The sequence below is a fragment of the Oncorhynchus gorbuscha genome, linkage group LG11 (assembly GCF_021184085.1).
Source record: "Oncorhynchus gorbuscha isolate QuinsamMale2020 ecotype Even-year linkage group LG11, OgorEven_v1.0, whole genome shotgun sequence".
NCBI lineage: Eukaryota > Metazoa > Chordata > Actinopteri > Salmoniformes > Salmonidae > Oncorhynchus > Oncorhynchus gorbuscha.
The window spans coordinates 10882519-10902474 of record NC_060183.1 but is presented as its reverse complement, the minus strand read 5'-3'; the positions used below and the strand labels follow the sequence as shown (position 1 = coordinate 10902474).

General features: G+C 43.6%; 2 protein-coding genes and 1 long non-coding RNA gene across 3 annotated transcripts; 1 reads left to right on the top strand and 2 right to left on the bottom strand.

Annotated features, from left to right (window-relative positions):
• Positions 1-1119: 1119 nt before the first annotated feature.
• LOC124048103 (39S ribosomal protein L38, mitochondrial-like) lies at positions 1120-6048 on the bottom strand. Its single transcript, XM_046368537.1, has 9 exons — positions 5891-6048; positions 5515-5703; positions 5174-5305; positions 4854-5056; positions 3721-3793; positions 3539-3584; positions 3064-3222; positions 2797-2933; positions 1120-1336 (listed from the first exon to the last, which is right to left on the bottom strand). The coding sequence occupies exons 1-9, from the start codon at positions 6003-6005 to the stop codon at positions 1200-1202; spliced, it is 1191 nt and encodes a 396-aa protein (XP_046224493.1). The 5' UTR covers positions 6006-6048; the 3' UTR covers positions 1120-1199.
• A 10-nt stretch (positions 6049-6058) lies between these two features.
• On the top strand, positions 6059-12107 carry LOC124048106. The gene is made up of 4 exons (XR_006841179.1): positions 6059-6144; positions 7156-7627; positions 8259-8347; positions 10284-12107. It is a non-coding gene; the product is annotated as an uncharacterized LOC124048106 (long non-coding RNA).
• On the bottom strand, positions 11969-18479 carry LOC124048104 (WW domain-binding protein 2-like). The gene is made up of 8 exons (XM_046368538.1): positions 18285-18479; positions 16168-16276; positions 15907-16045; positions 15596-15688; positions 15346-15489; positions 15088-15210; positions 14819-14889; positions 11969-13493 (listed from the first exon to the last, which is right to left on the bottom strand). The coding sequence occupies exons 1-8, from the start codon at positions 18341-18343 to the stop codon at positions 13446-13448; spliced, it is 786 nt and encodes a 261-aa protein (XP_046224494.1). The 5' UTR covers positions 18344-18479; the 3' UTR covers positions 11969-13445.
• Positions 18480-19956: the final 1477 nt, after the last annotated feature.

The following is a 19956-nucleotide window of genomic DNA, read 5'->3' as shown; positions in this document are numbered from 1 at the left end:
TCATGAGCTTAGTTCAACTGTCACACCCCATCAGAACCCCAAATGTAAGCTTGTTTTACTCCAATGTTTGTAAACATTGTACATTTAAACGCTGTATAGCCTCATAACATGGTTCAAATAATTTTGATATCATTGATGGTCCGTCCTCGCATCCATAGCTCTGTCTATTAATCTGAGTGGTTACATTTCTCTAGGCCCATCCCTCAGCTTTTTACCAGAACAGAGGCGAGGAACCCGTTTTCTTATTGTTTCATCTGTGGAGTTGCCCTTTAAACAGCTGCATATTATCAAGATAAAGTGTCACCAACTAAAAGGTAAACAAGAGGCCTGTACCAAATGGCATTCATTTTTCACATGTAAATAGCACTTTTCAGTAGTGCTCAAAGCATGCCATTCCATGAGCGCAGCATATTTTTTTCCAACTCGAATCCATGAGCCCAATCATTCCTCCGTGACAACAATATCATGAAAAACAAAGTAGGGCTGGCTAATAAGTCCTTAGTTTTGGGGTCATGCTCAGTTTAAACAATTTGGCAAATGTATACTGCCATATTTCAAAGTCCTATTCAAGGGGTATAACATTTATTGAAATGACTGGAATTATGATATACTTTGGTTATTCATGTAAAGATATAATTGAATCGTATTATTATATGTAGTAGAAAGCAGTGAGTTAGAAGAAGCCTACATAGTCAACAAAGTCAAATGTAACATCCATATATGGCCAGCCATGTAAACGTTAATATTGATTTATCCTGCAATAGATGTCGTTCAATTCGTGACATACATTGTTGTCTTCTTCTAATGTCTCTTAAGGGGAAAGTAATCTAAAAGTAACGGAATGTAATCAGAGAACTTGGATTACCCAAACTCTAAGGTAAAGTTACGGATTACAATTTGGGACAGGTTCCTAGTAACGGAATCAAATGTAGAAAGTAACCTGACCCAACTCGGCTAACCTGCCATGTAAACAACCATCTGGAGCGACAAATCATCAGTTTTACCACACTGGCAACAGTTCCCAGCTGGTTTAAAAATAACTCTTTTCTCTTTAAAAAAAGGGGAGAATTCAGGGAGAAACAAGTCAAAAGTGCACAAGAGAGCATCTAGACAAATACATTTCATAGAAAAAAAATGCTTTATTATATTATCATCCATCACCATAATTGGACTGTGTGTGTCCATCCAGATTGCACACATCAGTAGATTCCGTAGGTGTGCTCCTTTCCGTCTCTGTACCTGTCCAGGTACCGTAGGGGCTGTCCATGAGGGTACTTCACCTGAGGAGGGTGGTACACAGGAGGCCGCTCAAACTCAAACACGGGCTCTTTCATGTCTGAGGGACCAAGAGAGAGAGGATGGGTGAATCTCATGTCAGTCCACCCCGACGACCACCCCGACGACCTCCTAAGAGAAAAGACGATCGATGCGTTCCACATTGCAGCCGACTTAAATGAGGAGTCAAGGACTGACTGATCTATACATTTACATTTAAGTCATTTAGCAGACGCTCTTATCCAGAGCGACTTACTATAAATCACCTTGCATCATAAATAACTGCTCAATATTGTCCGTAGGTCAGTCACAATTTACCCATAAAAACATCATGTTTTTCCTGCTCTCAAACATGGCCTAGTGTTCGTGAGCAATAATTCCATGGTGAATAGTGGCTAAATGGTCACTGACAGTCAGTCCGCAGCAGGTGTCTGCACTGTCGGCTGCAATGTTGAAAAAGCCCCATGTTGGAAGGCAATCAGATCCATTACAACATTATAGCCGATGATGTCACCTCTCACGGATAAGAGGACGGGCGGGTTCTTCCTTCAGATCCTGTAGTCTATGGACACTTATCACAAAAATCAACCACGCAATTAAATCCACACACTAAAGCGTTCACAGAAAGAGTATAACTCAAAGTCTACGATTTTCTTGTAAAGAGACATGTCTGCAATCGCTGAACTGCAATAGAGACAAGATGCCACAGCACACACATTGCAATGAGTGTGTACCAAAGTATACTGAACAAAAATATAAAATGCAACATGTAAAGTATTGGTTTCATGAGCTGAAATAAAAGTTCCCAGAAATGTGTTTGTATCCCTGTTGGAAAGCATTTCTCCTTTGCCAATATAATCCATTCCCCCGACAGGGGTGGTATATCAAGAAGCTGATTAAACAACATGCTCATTACACAGGTGCACCTTGCGCTGGGGCCAATAAAAGGCCACTAAAATGTGCAGTGTTGTCACAACACAATGCCACAGATGTCTCAAGTTGAGGGAGTGTGCAATTGCAGGAATGTCCACCAGAGCTGTTGACAGAGAATTTAATGTTAATTTCTCTACCATAAGCCACCTCCAACGTAGTTTTAGAGAATTTGGCCGCATGTCCAACTGGCCTCACAACCACATACCGTGTGTAACCACACCAGCCCCTCCACAACCGGCTTCTTCACCTGCGGAATCGTCCGAGACCCGCCACCCAGACAGCTGATGATACGGAGGAGTATTTCTGTCCTTATGTGGTGAAAAACTTACTCTAATTGGCTGATTAGCCAAGTGGGTGGACCTATGCCCTCCCAGGCCCACCCATGGCTGCGCCACTTCCCAGTCATGTAAAATCCCTAGATTAGGGCCTAATGAATTTATTTCAATTGACTGATTTCCTTATATGAACTGTAACACAGTAAACTCATTGAAATTGGTGCATGTTGCTTTTATATATTTTTTGTTCAGTCAAATTGCCAGCAACATTCCCAAAGGTTCAGGCAAACTAATAAAACTTGTGTGCACTTACCTAGTATGTTATGGAAAGTGTGGGTAACAGACTGGTCCCACTGACTCTGGAAGAAGGAGAGGCCTGCTGGAGTCATGCTGTCCTGATGCTTCCTGTAGAACTCTACCGTCTTAAAGCTCCGCTCTGACAGAGACAAACTTGGGGAACAGGGGGGGGGAGGGGCATGTTACCATATGTGTTCGTCTGTTTGGGTACCCTATGGAATGAACGGATTGATGATTCATGTCATGGAGCGCGAGTGACACCTGTATATGTCCTATTCCTCACCACGGCAGCGGTCGGATGTCTTCATGGAAGTCGATGGTTTCTTCCTGTCTGAACAGGATGTAAACATAGCGGTGAAAGCCAGTGCCCTTAGCAGGGATCGGGGCCAGGTATGGACACAGCTCCTCTCCTGAGGTCACAGCCCCACCTGGGATGTTCCCACTGGAAACAAAGGGAGGATGTCAATGACTCGCTTTTTTTTTGGCAACCAATTTCTGATTGTTTGAAATTGGTTTGAAATTGGAGGTGTAAAAATATTCTGAAGGTAACAGAGATCATCATCAATTAAAAACATATTTAAAAAGGGTCATCATCAGCCTAGTTAAATAAAGGTTATATTTATATATAAAAAAAACATGTGTTTTTTAATCATCATCATCGTATTGATGGTTGAAGGAGTAGGCAAACCCCAGACTATTTAAACCACTTAAAAGTTTGACAAAAAGCACAATACAATTATCATTACTGCAATACTCACACCAGCCAGTGCACATACTCCCCTTCACTGTCCAGCAGATGCTCATCTGAAACAAAGAAATCATTGTTTTAAACACAAAACATGCAGTAAATGTTTATTTAATGATACAGTGCCACCATGTGGACATGTTAACAACTGAATTATACAATTCTTGGTATTTTCTGATGGTGTGTGTGTCTGACCTGGGCTGGTGAGCAGCAGTGTCCATATGGAGCCCTCCTCTGCCTCAAAACTGACCTGAGGTGCCTCAGCAGCCTGTTAAACACAGAGGTGAGGAGGTGAAATAGGAGAATACATAAACATATGGGTTAGCGCCCAACCCCCTTGGGTTGTGCCGTGGCGGAGATCTTTGTGGGCTATACTCGGACTTGTCTCAGGATGATAAGTTGGTGGTTGAAGATATCCCTCTAGTGGTGTGGGGGCTCTGCTTTGGCAATGTGGGTGGGGTTATATCCTTGCCGTTTGGCCCTGTCCGGGGGTATCATTGGATGGGGCCACAGTGTCTCCTGACCCCTCCTGTCTCAGCCTCCAGTATTTATGCTGCAGTAGTTTATGTGTCGGGGGGCAAGGGTCAGTTTGTTATATCTGGAGTACTTCTCCTGTCTTATCCAGTGTCCTGTGTCAATTTAAATATGCTCCCTCTAATTCTCTCTTCTCTCAGAAGAGCTGAGCCCTAGGACCATGCCTCAGGACTACCTGGCATGACGACTCCTTGCTGTCCCCAGTCCACCTGGCCGTGCTGCTGCTCCACTTTCAACTGTTCTGCCTGCGGCCTGACCTGTTCACAAGATGTGCTACCTGTCCCAAACCTGCTGTTTTCAACTCTCTAGCGGTAGAGATACTCTTAATGATCAGCTATGAAAAGACAACTGACATTTACTCCTGAGGTGCTGACTTGCCGCACCCTCGACAAGTACTGTGATTATTATTATTTGACCATGCTGGTCATTTATGAACATTTGAACATCTTGGACATGTTCTGTTATAATCTCCACCCGGCACAGCCAGAAGAGGACTGGCCACCTCTCATAGCCTGGTTCCTCTAGGTTTCTTCCTAGGTTTTGGCCTTTCTAGGGAGTTTTTCCTAGCCAGCGTGCTTCTACACCTGCATTGCTTGCTGTTTGGGGTTTTAGGCTGGGTTTCTGTAAAGCACTTTGAGATATCATCTAATGTAAGAAGGGCTATATAAATACATTTGATATGCAGGATTCTGGGGGCCAAAAAAAAAAAGAAAAGTGTCTCTGAACAAAGGTTTCATCTGTCCGTAAATCAGTTCTGAAAACTACAGCATCCACCCACGATCCGTTTCTCTTACCTCTGTGGGGGTCAAGTGGTTCCCATAATGTACTTGTGCTGGGCTATCCTGGCCGTAGCTGACACACAGTGTGAAGCGGGGGTAGAAGTAGGCCATGGCGAACAGATCCTTGAAGATCCCATAGTGATCTGCTAGCCTCTGGACATGGTACGGGCCGCTCGTCTCCTGCCAGCCTGCCTGCACCCGATCCAGGGAGACCTTAACTGGAAAAACAACATCCATATTAGATCAAGATGACCCCGTTAGTCTTTGAAATTAAGCTAATATGTCTGGTTTCTGTATGGTATTCAAAAATATCAGGCCGAGCTGGGGGAACTTACAGGTGCGCAGACGCATGGCTCTCTCCAGCTCTATACTACGTCTGTTCTCCTTCACCACCCTCTTCCGCTCCCTCGCTTCCTTCACCCTGGAGGGCCGACAATGTGGCAACCCAATGTTGACTCGCTCCACATCTGGACCAGAATGACATACAGGAGAGAAAACTGAGCACGCCAGACAATAAAGGGTTGAAATGTCTTCTGTGTCAGTTGACATTCATCTTTATACTTCAAATCTTCTAAAAACTGGGCTGATAACACTACTTGTCCTGCAGTAAACATACTGTAGGAGGGCACATTATTAGGTAAGTTATTGTGTCAGTGTATCAGAAAATACTGCGCACCACGCCCAGGGTCCTCTTGCTCCTGATACTGTCTGTAGGTCTTCCACCAGGCTGGTGTGTTCTTCGCCTCCTCTGCTTTCTTGAGGTAGCGTGTGTAACTGCGATACTTTTCGAGTGATTCCAAGTTTTTGTAGTCTATGTCCTCATTTGGCATTGGTCCCAATGGAGCAGACCGTCGGCATAAAATGGCTGAAAATCACAAACACATATTACCAGAATAAATATGATATGCAAGTAACGTAGGGAGTAGCCACTAGGCAGCTAGCTAACGTAGCTATGATCTGCAACCTTCCTTTCGGTATTCGCTTGCGAGAGGCTCGTCATTCTAATAATTCCTGAATTTGGACTCATATATCTGTCCACAATAACATCGTACCTGCAGTTCCAAATGTCCTGGCATTGCTGACCCCTATATCTGTGCCCGTTCGCAGCACAGAGGAGCAAAGCATACGCAACGCCATTTTGGTGGTGAATGACGAAAACTGTAACATCCGGCATGTGGAGTATAGATAGCTACGTATGATATTTACGAGTACTTCGTCATCATATGGCGCCTCATATGTAATTTGGCGAGGCGGATTCCCAGCTACTGTATTCAAATTAGATGCCCTATATTAATTTATTACACCGGTGAGCTACATTTACTTTAAGATGGAATCTTAGAATGACAATATGTTAAGTGTTTTACCTTTGATTCATAGAACTGTACTCATCTTTCGACTTGATAGTTGTCTTTATACTGTAATAATGGTTACAAAGTAGCTAGCTAGCTAGCTGGCTAAGTAGTAGCTACTATGATTTCCATTAATTTGATGTAGGCTTGTTAGCTACAAACTGCTGGCTTTGCTATAGCAGGGCTCTATGCTTACCTAAACTGCATTTGTGCGCCTAAGTTGAAAAATGTAGGCACACACAAATACATTTAAGAGCACAATGAAAAATATTTGCGATATTAAAGCCAGAATCCTTCATTTTTTTCTAGGTGCATTGCTACTCCTGAAATAAAATTCGGGGTCACACAGCATAATATGTAGGAGCCAGTGAAGGCTGCTGAGGGGAGGACGGCTCACAATAATGCCTGGAACGGAGTACATGGAATGGTATCAACCATATGAAAACCATGTTTTTGATACCATTTCATTTACTCCTTTCCAGCCATTATTATGAACGTTCTCCCTCAGCAGCCTCCACTTGAGCCCTGTATAGCCTATGTAGCATCGTGTGACTCATGCAATGACATCCCATAATGGAACGTTGAGTTGCTGATAAGGTCCAGCTGTCGTCATGGTCCTTCTTCAAAATGACTATTTTTCTAGTGATGCTGCCGATAAGAAGGCCAGTATACAGTAGGCCAGTGTTCTGCCCCTGAACAGGCACTTTTCCGAGGCTGTCATTGAAAATAAGAATTTGTTCTTAACTGACTTGCCTAGTTAAATAAAGGTAAAATAAAAAAATACAGTAGACCAGTATACAGTAGGCCAGTATAGTATTCAGTAATGGTTGGGTTTTCAAGTGACATTATGACAACTACAGTATGCATGAAGCAATCTTAGAATCAATATTGAAAGCCATATCCATGTAATGGAGCTACTGTATCAGCAACCCACATGTCCTACTTCTCCCATGAATTTCTCTCCACAGACCTGAAGGGGAGTGTTCTGTACACAGATACACTGTAGTGATGGAGTCCCACAATTTGTCCTGCATCATTTGTTTGGATCCCTTCACCGTCCCAGTCACCGTCCCAGTCACCGTCCCATGCGGTCACACCTTCTGTCGAGACTGCATCACGGCTCACTGGGACACAAAGTCCATGTCCGATATGCCCTGTCTGCAATGAGAAATTCACCACCAGGCTTGTCCTGAATCGCAACGTGTCCCTGTCCTCTCTGGCTGAGGCCTCAGCGAACAGTGCCGGTGCATCCGGTAGAGACACTGTACCAGTTATGAGGGGCGACATGGCCAGAGCCATGACCCTGATTCTGTGTGACCGACACAAGAAGCCCCTGGTGTACTATTGCCGGACAGACAACGTGTGTGCTGTGAGTGTGCCATCTCTGAGTGTAAGAACCACGAGGAGGTGCTGGTGGAGTGTGAGAGGGAGAACTGAGAGGTGAGTGTCAGACAGACCTTATGTAACTCCTATGCTTTTGTGGATGTCAACGAGATTAACACATAAAATATGTTCTGGGGGCCTCCCGAGTGGCACAGCGGTCTAAGGCCCAGCATCGCAGTGCTAGATGCGTCACTACAGACCCTGGTTCGATCCCAGGCTGTATCACAGAGAGCCATGAGGCGGCACACAATTGGCCCAGCGTCGTCCGGATGTCCTTGTCCCATCGTGCTCTAGCGACTCCTTGTGGCCGGCCCGAGCGCGTGCACGCTAACTTCGGTCGCCAGCTGTACAGTGTTTCCTCCGACAAGAAGCAGTGCGGCTTGGCAGGGTCGTGTCTCGGAGGACGCATGGTTCTCGACCTTCGCCTCTCCTGAGTCCATACGGGAGTTGTAACTACCAATTGGATATCATGAATTGGGGGAGAAAAAGGGGTAAAAATAATTCTGCCCCAAACCCATTGGCTGCCTGTGACCCAACACTTAACTTCTGGAAAACACTGACTATATACACACTATATCCTGTCTGACAGGGACTACCTGCGGTCAACATTTGTGTGCTGCAGCTGTCGTGGAATTTAATTCATATTCTACTACACACTCAATGTGGTATTGTCCGTCTGTTTCCACAGTCACTACTGTGGAGGAAGAGTGTGGAGGTGGGAATATGTATAGAGGAGACTGAAAGGAGCTGGGCTGACAGAATATCGCCAAAGCCAAGGTAAAGTTTTTTAAATTTTTTTATAGTGACAGTCAGTACACTGGTGAAAGTACCAACATAGTCAATGGAGAGGCCTACATTGAAAATAGTGGTCCTTCTGTAGCTCAGTTGGTAGAGCATGGCGCTTGTAACGCCAGGGTAGTGGGTTCGATCCCCGCGACCACCCATACGTAGAATGTATGCACACATGACTGTAAGTCGCTTTGGATAAAAGCGTCTGCTAAATGGCATATATTATTATTATTATAAAATAGGTTCCTTTTCCTAGTAAAGTAGATTTGACTGTGTGTGACGGTCATGGAATTTTGGGATGACAGTTATTTGTCATTCAAAAGTCTGACAGTTGTCAAATGAACAAATCTGTTGATGCTGGTGTGAACACTGCTCACTGCATCCACGTTGCTTGACATAGGACTAATATGTAAATATATACTGAAGAAAATAATAAACGCAACATACGCAACTTTTTAAAATTATACTCTTATTTATATTAACAGTAGCGCCCTGTTTTCAATACAAAGAAAAAAACACATATAGCCACATATATACAGACACAAGACATATACAGTACACATTAAGAAAAACAATCACAATTAACATTTAAAATATCAGAAATTGGTGGAGTGTGAGAAGCTAATTTTGAATTTCCCCAGAGGCACCAGAACATCCCGTTCTTATTGTTGTTTTTTCTGTAAATGGTTTGACATGTAAGGTACGGCATTACTGAAGGCGCATTTTCCGATCTGTGTAGAAACTAGGGGGAAAACCAGGTCAATGTAATTCATGGACCTAGTTTTCTAATGAGTAATTCTAACAGATTAGATGTCAGATACATTGGACGTGTTTGCATTAATGCTTTATACAGTTGGAAGTCGGAAGTTTACATAAACCTTAGCCAAATACACTGGAATTGTGATACAGTGAATTATAAGTGAAATAATCTGTCTGTAAACAATTGTTGGAAAAATTACTTGTGTCATACACAAAGTAGATGTCCTAACCGACTTGCCAAAACTATAGTTTGTTAACAAGAAATTTGTGGAGTGGTTGAAAAAATAGTTTTAATGACTCCAAGCTAAGAATATGTAAACTTCCCACTTCAACTGTAGATAACATAAAACATGCAACAACTTCAACAATTTTATTGAATTACAGTTCATATGAGGAAATCAGTCAATTGATATTAGGCTTAAATCTATGGATTTCACGTCTGGAGCTGGGAGGGCATACGCCCACTTGGGAGCCAGACACAGCCAATCAGAATACGCTTTTCCCCACAAAAGAGCTTTTTTACAAATAGAAATAGTCCTCAGTTTCATCAGCTGTTCGGGTGTCTGGTCTCAGACAATCCTGCAGGTGAAGATGCTGGATGTGGAGGTTCTGGGCTGGCATGGTTACACATGGTCTAAAACGGCACATTTTAGAGTGGCCGTTTGTCCCCAGCACAAGGTGCACCTATGTAATGACCATACTGTTTAATCGGCTTCTTGATATGTCACACCTGTCAGATAGATGGACTATCTTGGTAAAGGAGAAATACTCACTAACAGGGATGTAATCAAGTTCGTTGCCAACATTTTAGAGAAATAAGCTTTGTGTATGAAACATTTCTGGGGTCTTTCATTTCAGCTCATGAAACATGGAACCAACACTTTACTCGCTGTGTTTATTCCATATAATAAGCGTTTCAAATGAGCTCATCAAGCCTCATGAATATCAGCTCCCAGCCCACTCAACCTGTCTTTTTAGACTTCCTGGTAGTAAGACATGAATGTAATTCAAAAACAATTGAGCATTTGTATCCAAAACATATTATGGGTGAAATTTTTGTCACTCAAAAGGAAGGATGTTAAAAAAAGTTTGCCAACATAACCATGATGTATTGCCTATCCGCTGTTTTAGAGCCAATTGTGACTAATATGAATCTTCTCACAAGCTCCCTCCACAGACCGCTGCACTCTGACCCTCGTACAGCCAACAGTCACCTGCTACTCTCCCAGGAGCGCTGCGCCGTGTCCCCGCCCACGAGACTCACCCAGACCACACCTGGCAGGTGCTCTGCTTCCAGGGCTTCAAACACAGAAAGCAGTACTGGGAGCTGGAGGTGTCCAAGCCATGGGCCTGCCTGGGGGTCAAAGTGTGATGGCCATGGTAGCCCAGAGCAGGGGGTCAGAGTGTGAAGGCCATGGTAGCCCAGAGCAGGGGGTCAGAGTGTGAAGGCCATGGTAGCCCAGAGCAGGGGGTCAGAGTGTGAAGGCCATGGTAGCCCAGAGCAGGGGGTCAGAGTGTGAAGGACATGGTAGCCCAGAGCAGGGGGTCAGAGTGTGAAGGCCATGGTAGCCCAGAGCAGGGGGTCAGAGTGTGAAGGACATGGTAGCCCAGAGCAGGGGGTCAGAGTGTGAAGGCCATGGTAGCCCAGAGCAGGGCTATTCAACTGACAACAGGGGGGGGAGCAGTGTAACTGGCTTCCAGGTCTAGAGTTGAGTTTGGGGACTATAGAATTGCACCTGTGTCTTTTGAGACTTCCCAACATAACCTTTGACCCCTGCATATCTCCCCTAGTTCACCTATGAGGGCATCCCCAGGAAGGAAAAGGGAAAGAGTAGCATGGTGGTAATGAACGATCTGTCCCGGAGCCTCCAGCTAGATGAGGATCATAACCTTTGACCCCTGCGTCTCTCCTCCAGTTCACTTATGAGGGCATCCCCAGGAAGGAAAAGGGAAAGAGTAGCATGGTGGTAATGAACGATCTGTCCTGGAGCCTCCAGCTAGACGAGGATCAGCTGAACGCCTGGCGCAGCGGGCACCGGGAGACGGTGGCTGGTCATTACAACCACATTGTAATGCTGCTGGATTACGAGGCCGGAACGCTGACGTACTACGAAGACAGGCAGATGAGGCTGCATTCCTTCTACTGTGCCTTCACTCAGGAGCTGTTCCCCCGCCTGTCTGATAGGGGAGGGCGTCAGCGTCACCCTCTGCTCGCTGTGACGACAACACGCAAGGGAACAACTGAGCTGACACTGTCATAAGGGACTAGTCTTGCAAAGCTGATGAGTGTTGTGATCTCGCCTTACTGTACAGATGTTTTTACAGTCCTGTTGTGGGACTTGGACTTGAACGGGAGCGACTAGTATTTGATTTGATTTAGTAAGTACTTATGTGACACGGGACTCTTCTGCACTGTTAATGTTCTGAAATATGGGATCACTCAGGACAGTGGACTAGTCTTCGGGATACTGTTGTGGACTTGCAGGTTCTCAGAACCGTGAGCACAGTTAGGAACTGGAAATGACTACTGTGCGGGAAACTGGTTTTCCTTAAGAGAAGGGAAAAGCACATGTCTAGGGTCCCTAAAGGCCGAAGAAATTTCACAGAAGTTCCTGTTGGATTTCTAATGGAGCTGATGTTAAATGTTTTTCACTACTTTGTGTTGGAAGTTGGAACTGGACAAATATGGTATTTAAAATGTGGTCTTCCGAATTAGACAGCTTGTTGTTTTGTTAAACAAGACAATGACGTAGCGTATAAAAAAAGAAATACAGAAAGTCAGGTACCCAGGCTTGCATCACAATGTGTACAGAAAAATGCACTACTGTCAAATGAATAAAATGGACACACTTCACATCACAAGATCAGTTTAATAAAAATTCAATCCATATTAGTTACAATTGAGCCCATGCTTTGGTCTTTTTAATAATATATTTGACCATTTCAAATGAATTAATCAATAAATTAGTGGGAACTTGAAATAAATATAGCCATATCTGACTTTTTTTTACTATACACATAGCCATGGCAGGCGCAAAGAGGCCCGATGCATAGCATTCTGAAAGTGCAAAGAATCTTCCAGCTGCATTGTGCCAGAGAGAAAGAGAGATGCCCAAATATTAAGGTGCTCAGATCAGAGTCAGGAGACTGACCTCAAACATGTCAGTGAAGGACACACCACAAGAGAAGTTGATAGCCATCAGTGTAGTTAGATGTGAGAGATGTGACTATTGATCTAATCTGTTAGTCCAGAACACTGCAGAGTGATGTGATGCAAGGAACTATTTCATTTGTTTAATTTCCTTGATGTGGTGGGTGAGTGAGTTCTAGAATGTTCAGAAGAGTGACACAGGACATGACATCATAGGGCAACTGCTCTATATACACACACATGAAGTAGCAGTAGTCGCAGATAGCTAAGATCATCTTTCCATGTAGTTTGATAGTTCAACTAGGATCAGGGATTCTTAGTGTTCTAGATAGCCGTCCACTATACCGGACATTTTGGTTCCTATCAACACAATGGGAAAGTCTCAAATTACACTATATTCCCTTTATAGAAGGGTGTTATTTCAGATATGTAAATTTTCAACAAAGACCTGGTCCAATGATCTACTGCTATCTTCTCATTAAAAGTTGTCACATTAAAAGCCTGTACAGAGAAATAATAAATGAAATCAACAATATACAGCCTTTCGCTAGCCCCTGGAAAGCTGAGAAATCACAGTCCTGTTCAATTAGTCATCAACGGTCTTCTGAAATAAACCAGGTTCTCACCAAAACGACCTGCTAAACCTTGAGCCTGCATGCCTGTCCGTTTCTGCTCTAGCCAACTTGCCGTTGTCTGATCTGGCAAGAAAATGTAGTGTTTGGCAATGCAGAAAAAGGCAGGTACCCAAGAATACTACTAAACCTCAGTCAAAAACACCTCCGTCTTAACCTAATATTCCCCTTTTCCCTGACATCTTTGGCTCAAACAAGCTACAATCATATTATCAACCACTAGAAAAGCTGTAAGTAACACTGTTTAGTTAAAGTCAGGTGGAGAGAACTGTTTAGTGGAACTCAGAAGGTAACTGCCTGTACACAAGCTAGGGAGAGTGGAGCTGACATAGCTAGCTGGTTGTGAGTTAAGAGACTGGCCAGAGGAGGGGAGGAGAGGGGGGGTGGAGTGACTTAAAAACGGAGCAAGGTAGACCGAGAGGATATAGACCAAAAGGAGGGGTTGGTGGAAGAGAAAGGAGGAACAAAGACATCATAGGGATAGAGAGATGGGGTGGTGGTACAGGCCGTGTGAAGGAGGGGTGGGAGCTGAGATACAGGCTCTCTACTGGCTCTTCTTGTCTTCAGTAGGGGAGTAGGGGGGTGGGTTGTCCTGGAGAAGAGGAGAAAAACACATTACAGATATACACAGTATGGAGGACAACAAACTGAGTTAAAAGCACTACAGTGTGCGCCCGTTAGTCCTGTGCCGCTTCCTGCACAGCATTCATTGGCTGTACTCTGACCTGCTCTTTGTTTATTGGTCGGGCAGCTGTCTGCATGAACCTCCCGCAATGACCCTGCCTCTCCTACCTGATGCTGGGCCTCTCCTACCTGATGCTGGTACAAACTATTTAAATATTTTTTAAAAATGAGGAGAATCCATACCCTTCTAAATCAGAACGTATTTTAATTACAGTACCAGTCCAAAGTTTGGACACCTACTCTTTCAAGGGTTTTTCTTTATTTGTACCATTTTCCACATTGTAAATTTTTTTTTTTTTAAATGGTGAAAACCAACAACAAAGGTGTTAAATATATATATTTTTTTCATCTTTCAATGCAGCCACCCTTTTCCCACTTTATACACTCTTGGCATCCTCTCAACCAGCTTCATGAGGTAGTCACCTGGAATGCATTTCAATTAACAGGTGTGCCTTGTTAAAAGTTAATTTGTGGAATTTCTTTCATTCCTAATGCGTTTGAGCATTGTAATTCGTTTAGAATTCAAGGCACGCTTAACCAGCATGGCTACCACAGCATTCTGCAGCGATATGCCATCTCATCTGGTTTGTGCTTAGTGGGACTATCATTTGTTTTTCAAAAGGACAATGACCCAAAACACACCTCCAGGCTGTGTAAGGGCTATTTGACCAAGATAGAGAGTGACTGAGTGCTGCATTACATGACCTGGCCTCCACAATCACCCGACCTCAAACCAATTGAGATGGTTTGGGATGAGTTGAACCCCAGAGTGAAGACAAAGCAGCCAAAAAGTGCTCAGCATATGCGAGAACTCCTTCAAGACTGTTGGAAAAGCATTCCAGGTGAAGCTGGTTGAGAGAATGCCAAGAGTGTGCAAAGCTATCATCAAGGCAAAGGGTGGCTACTTTGAAGAATCTAAAATATATTTGGATTTGTTTAACGCTTTTTTTGGTTAATACCTGATTCCATGGATGTTATTTCATAGTTTTGAAGTCTTCACTATTATTCTACAATGTAGAAAATAGTATAAAAATAAGTAAAACCCTTGAATGAGTAAGTGTGTCCAAACTTTTGGCTGGTACTGTATGTCTATTAGATTAAAATGTGTTATAATAATAATAATAATATATGCCAATTAGCAGACGCTTTTATCCAAAGCGACTTACAGTCATGTGTGCATACATTCCCTACACATCAGATTTAGGTTGGTAAAAAAGTGCTAAACAGGGGTACCTGCGGCAAGTAGGTGGGAGGAAGTGTGGAACAGCTGCCACTGGTTGCTGCCTCTGCTGCCTTTGCCTCCGCTGATGGAAGGAGAGAGAAACACCAGTGAAAAGAGAGAGAAGTGGGGAAGAAACACATAGAAAGCAAGAGAAGTGAATTCATTGTCTTTACTTAATGTGTCGGCAGCATGGGCTCACTCACATCAGGCTAATTAAACTACCATTACTGAAGGTATTTTGCAAAAAAATAAAAGATAGATAACCTAAATGTATTCTGACCTGCAGGTGTGGAAGGCAGGGCAGGGTCGTGGGGGGCCTGCTGCCCTAGGGGGGCAGAGTAGGGAGGAGGGGGCATGTAGGCCGCAGGACCATCAAACGCTGGTGGGTTGGGGTAGAATACACCTGCAGAGAAACAAACAGTACATGTGAAACACAATATTACATGGACTGGTTATGATTAACTTAGGTTTTCCCCATTTTCAATTAGACAAGTACAAAAATACATAGGAAGACAACAGTAGTCTGTCTGATCCATACCTTGTGGAGGGGGGTTGGGGTAAGAGTACCCGGGTGGGGGTCCCGCTGGGTACCCATTGGCTGGGGTAGGAGGGTAAGCATAGGCCCCGTTGCCCATGTAGGGACAACCCCCAAAGCCACCACTCACAGGCTGCCCTCTGGACGCTGCACAGGGGAAGTGGGGGGAAAGACATCATTTAAATCTAGCTATTTAAAAAGGAGACCGTCATTGGGATAATTGATCACAGAATCAGCTCCAAAAGTCCTTTACCTTGTGCAGCGACCTGTAACATGTACTGTCCAAACTCTATGGCTCCTCCTGCAGCAAACACCATCTTAAAGGTGGCACAGCCCTCCCAGCCCCCTGGAAAGTGAGAAGTATAGTTACCAACTTTCAAAACTAAAATAAATATAATCCTGATTTCTATTTTTAAAGTACATTTTTAGCACAGCAGTGGTCCTTGGCTAGATGCATCTAATAAATGTACATTGTATATTTCTCAGGTAATGAGTGTGAAGTTCATTGAGGGCTTGTGGCAAACACAGACTCCCTCTCTCGCCCTCTCTCACACACAAACACACCTCCGGGCTCTGCGCTGACTGTGCCTTTGATGTAGTTGGCCCCCAGGACAGGCTGTTTGACCTCACAGCCCTTCATCAGGTAGAAAGGCATCATGAAGGACTGCAGAGCATCACGACCCCCCTTCGCCACAAATATCACCTGAGGAGAGACAACTTGATTTATAGCCATCCTTTCATACCTAGATAGGTGCCTATATGTTAGGGGCTACGGTGTTGGTTGTATAATATGTTTGCATGGTAAAGAAGTGTGTCTCCTCTTACCCTGTAGGGGGTCAGGAAGATACTCCCCTTCTTACTCTTCCTGAAGGCACCAGGCAGGCACTCTGCTTCACAGAACACCAGCTCCACATTCTCATAGCTCATCAACACACTGATGACACATATTTGCCAACATATAAAGGTTGATGTTGCAAGCCAATTCATTATTACTTTATCTAAAATCAACATGACACTCATCCTTTTTCATAACCACATGGAGCTAAAAATATATATATATATTTAAAATAAAATAAAACAGGTTTAAGAGATTAGGGGGCATTGTGCAACTATCCAAGCTGGTCAGTTACCTAAAAGGGGCTCCTAGCTGGTCAGTGGGTTAACTGCCTGTTCAGGGGCAGAACGACAGATTTGTACCTTGTCAGCTCGGGGGTTTGAACTCGCAACCTTCCGGTTACTAGTCCAACGCTCTAACCACTAGGCTACGCTGCCGCCCCAGTTACCTAAAAGGGGTTCAAGTTGGTCAGTTACCTAAAGTGACCCATTGCATCTCTGCAGTAAAGAACAAGATTATGAGATTAGGGGCCATTGTGCAACTGTCTAAATTGGTCAGTTACCTAAAGGGATCCATTGCTTCTCTTCAGTAAAGACCTAGTAAGGGATAATAGGCTTGGGCCTGATGACACTCGTGGCTGGCTGTGGTGTTTAAAAAAAGTGATTATATATATTTATTTTTTAAGGGGGGGGGTGTATCTGTACTTCACTATTTAACTTTTATTTCACTACATTCCTAAAGAAAATAAAGTACTTTATTTTAATTTTCCCTGACACCCAAAAGTACTCGTTACATTTCGAAGGGTTAGCAGGACAAGAAAATGGCCCAACATCACTGGTCAACCCTACTGCCTCCGATCTGGCTGACTCACTAAAAACACACATGCTTCGTGTGCCCCTGGCTATCGTAAAAATTACATTAAAATAAGAAAATGATGCTGTCTAGATTGCTTAATATAAAAGGGATTTGAAATTATTTATACTTTTAATACTTAAGTATATTTCAAACAAAATACTTTTACACGTGTATTACTACACTAGGTGACTTTAACTAGTCATTTTCTATACTGAACAAAAATAAAACATGCAACAATTTTACTGAGTTGCAGTTCATATAAGGAAATCAGTCAATTGAAATAAATGCATTAGACCCTAATCAAGGGATTTCACATGACTGGGAAGTGGTGCAGCCATGGCTGGGCATAGGTCCACCCACTTGGCTAATCAGCCAATCAGAATGTGTTTTCGCCCACAAAAGGGCTTTATTACAGACAGAAATACTCCTTGGTTCATTCAGCTGTCTAGGTGGCAGGTCTCAGACGATTCCACAGGTGAAGAAGCCAGATTTGGAGGTCCTGGGTTCCCTGAAAACTTGAGACATCTGTGTAATGATCATGCTGTTTAATCAGCTTCTTGAGATGCCACCCCGGTCAAGTGTATGGACTATGTTAACAACGGAGACACATTCACTAACAGGGATGTAAACCAATTTGGGCACAACATTTGACATAAATAAACTTTTGGTGCGTATGGAAAAATAGTGCGATATTTTATTTCAGCTCATGAAACATGGGACCAACACTTCACATGTTGCGTTTATAATTTTTGTTCGGTACATTAAGGTATCTTTACTTTTACGAAAGTATGACAATTGGGTCGTTTTTCCAACACTGGTGACTGGCTAGGAGGCTAGTTATAACATCTTACCTGTTAACCCCCAGATCCGCTTGACAGATACGTAACGTTGGCTATGTTCGGGAAAAGAGCTACACTATTTGCCAGAGCAGACTATCCTTTGCTAACTAGTTAGTTAGCTATATTTTGCAACTTTGTAGGGGCTAACTTAGCTCAACCTCACCCGATGAGTTGACGTGATCGGCAGTCAACACAAGATGATCATCATTCATCAAGACACAAGGCAAGATCTGTTAGCTTGGTGCCTGAAATAATACGCAATGCCAACGCTACAGTAACTACAAAACATTGAATGGCTAGCTGGTAAACTACACACAAATATAAGCTACAGACTACATAGCTAGCTAAATGCACAGTTAGCATTTGACTGAAAAGCACTACGCTAGTACGAATAAGCTAGCTAAAACGTTTACCTTTCATTGTTGGTGATAATGACGCCTCCAGATTCAGAATTGTTCTTATTCAAAGCCATTGCGATGTTACCGAGTGTGGAATGAACAACGTTAACTAGTGACAGATGCTATCTGAAATGTGAACTGGATCAAATCGCATTCCCCGTTACCAGCCAGCCTTGTCCCGCTCTTGTTGTGATGCTGATGCACTTCCGACGTGCGTTACGTCCACGCGGTGACGTCATCTCTGAGAAGTGGCTCTTTTTGGGCCATTAACTGGAACAGTCCGTGCTATTCGGGATCCTTGGGACGTCCGTAGCCCATTGGAGTTGAATTGTAAAGTGGTTAGAGGTTAGATAAGGAATAGCTCTATAATCTCTTACTTGCCTCCAGAGAGAGTGGACGACATAAGAAAGATGTAATTAACCTCAGTGAAGTTCTTTGCCATGCTGTTTTTAGTTAATGCAGCATTTAAGAGTGTTGGGCCAGTAACAGAAAGATTGCTGGTTTGAATCCCCGAGCCGACTAGGTGAAAAATCTGTCTTTGTGCTCTTGAGCAATGCACTCAACCCTAATTTCTCCTGTAATTCGATTTAGATAAGAGCATCTGCTAAATGACTAAATTGTCAATATTAACAGTTGATTTCAAAAGAGCGCTCCCCAAAATGTACTTACTGACAAAGGAGGGTGAAAGTGCGCATGGTCTCTTCATTTTGTGGACACCATACATTTGTTGACGAGGACACAACCTTGTGTGTAGGCTACTCCTCCCTGTATGTCAGGAAAAAGCACAACTCAACAAAGACGAAGTGTAACATCACATTAAGTTTATTTTCTCTGCAGGGGATTAACTTGGGTCAAAAACAGCTAGCCTGCATTATTACCCCCTTTCCACACACACACACACACACACACACACACACACACACACACACACACACACACACACACACACACACACACACACACACACACACACACACACACACACACACACACACACACACACACACACACACACACACACATTATTACCCCCTTTCCACACACACACACACACACACACACACACACACACACACACACACACACACACACACACACACACACACACACACACACACACACACACACACACACACACACACACACACACACACACACACACACACTGAGTCAGTGTTTTACTGTGTGGGTATACGTGTGTATGTGTTAGCCACATTCAGATTGAGCTTGCATATTCAGCCTACCAGGGGTGATAGGTACTTTTTGTGGTCAGCGCAGGCTGCAAAAGCCCATGTTGCTCCCTACCTACTTTAGCAGTGGGTTTCTGAGAAGCTCTTCTCCTGACTGTAATTGGTGCGCTGGTTTACTGTGCAGGGGTTGACCTCCCAACTTCCAAGTGTAATCCTTTGTTATATCTTGTGCCATGATTTTTATGTAAAAGGATTACTGTTGTGGACATTTCCATGCCTAATGCAAATCAACCATGTGCATTATTTACATGTAATTGTCATTCCTAATCCACAAATAACAGGACGTAGCCATTTGTTTTTCGGGGTTTGTTTGTCTGTTTATGCATGTGTTGTGTTTGTGTGTGCATGCGAGAGAGAAAGAGAGAGATGAAGAAACAGAAAGTCACAGCAACCATCTTCAACAGGAAATGATACCTTCCTGCTAAGTGACAGCTCGG

Coding starts and splice junctions, on each gene's coding strand:
- LOC124048103 (XM_046368537.1), bottom strand. CDS start 6,005: ATGTTACAGTTTTCGTCATTCACCACCAAAATGGCGTTGCGTATGCTT. Junction 5,306..5,514: donor GCAAGAGGACCCTGGGCGTG/GTGCGCAGTATT, acceptor ATTCTGGTCCAG/ATGTGGAGCGAGTCAACATT. Junction 2,934..3,063: donor GACATCCGACCGCTGCCGTG/GTGAGGAATAGG, acceptor CTGTTCCCCAAG/TTTGTCTCTGTCAGAGCGGA.
- LOC124048104 (XM_046368538.1), bottom strand. CDS start 18,343: ATGGCTTTGAATAAGAACAATTCTGAATCTGGAGGCGTCATTATCACC. Junction 15,490..15,595: donor GTTACAGGTCGCTGCACAAG/GTAAAGGACTTT, acceptor TCCCCTGTGCAG/CGTCCAGAGGGCAGCCTGTG. Junction 14,890..15,087: donor CCTGCCTTCCACACCTGCAG/GTCAGAATACAT, acceptor TCCTTCCATCAG/CGGAGGCAAAGGCAGCAGAG.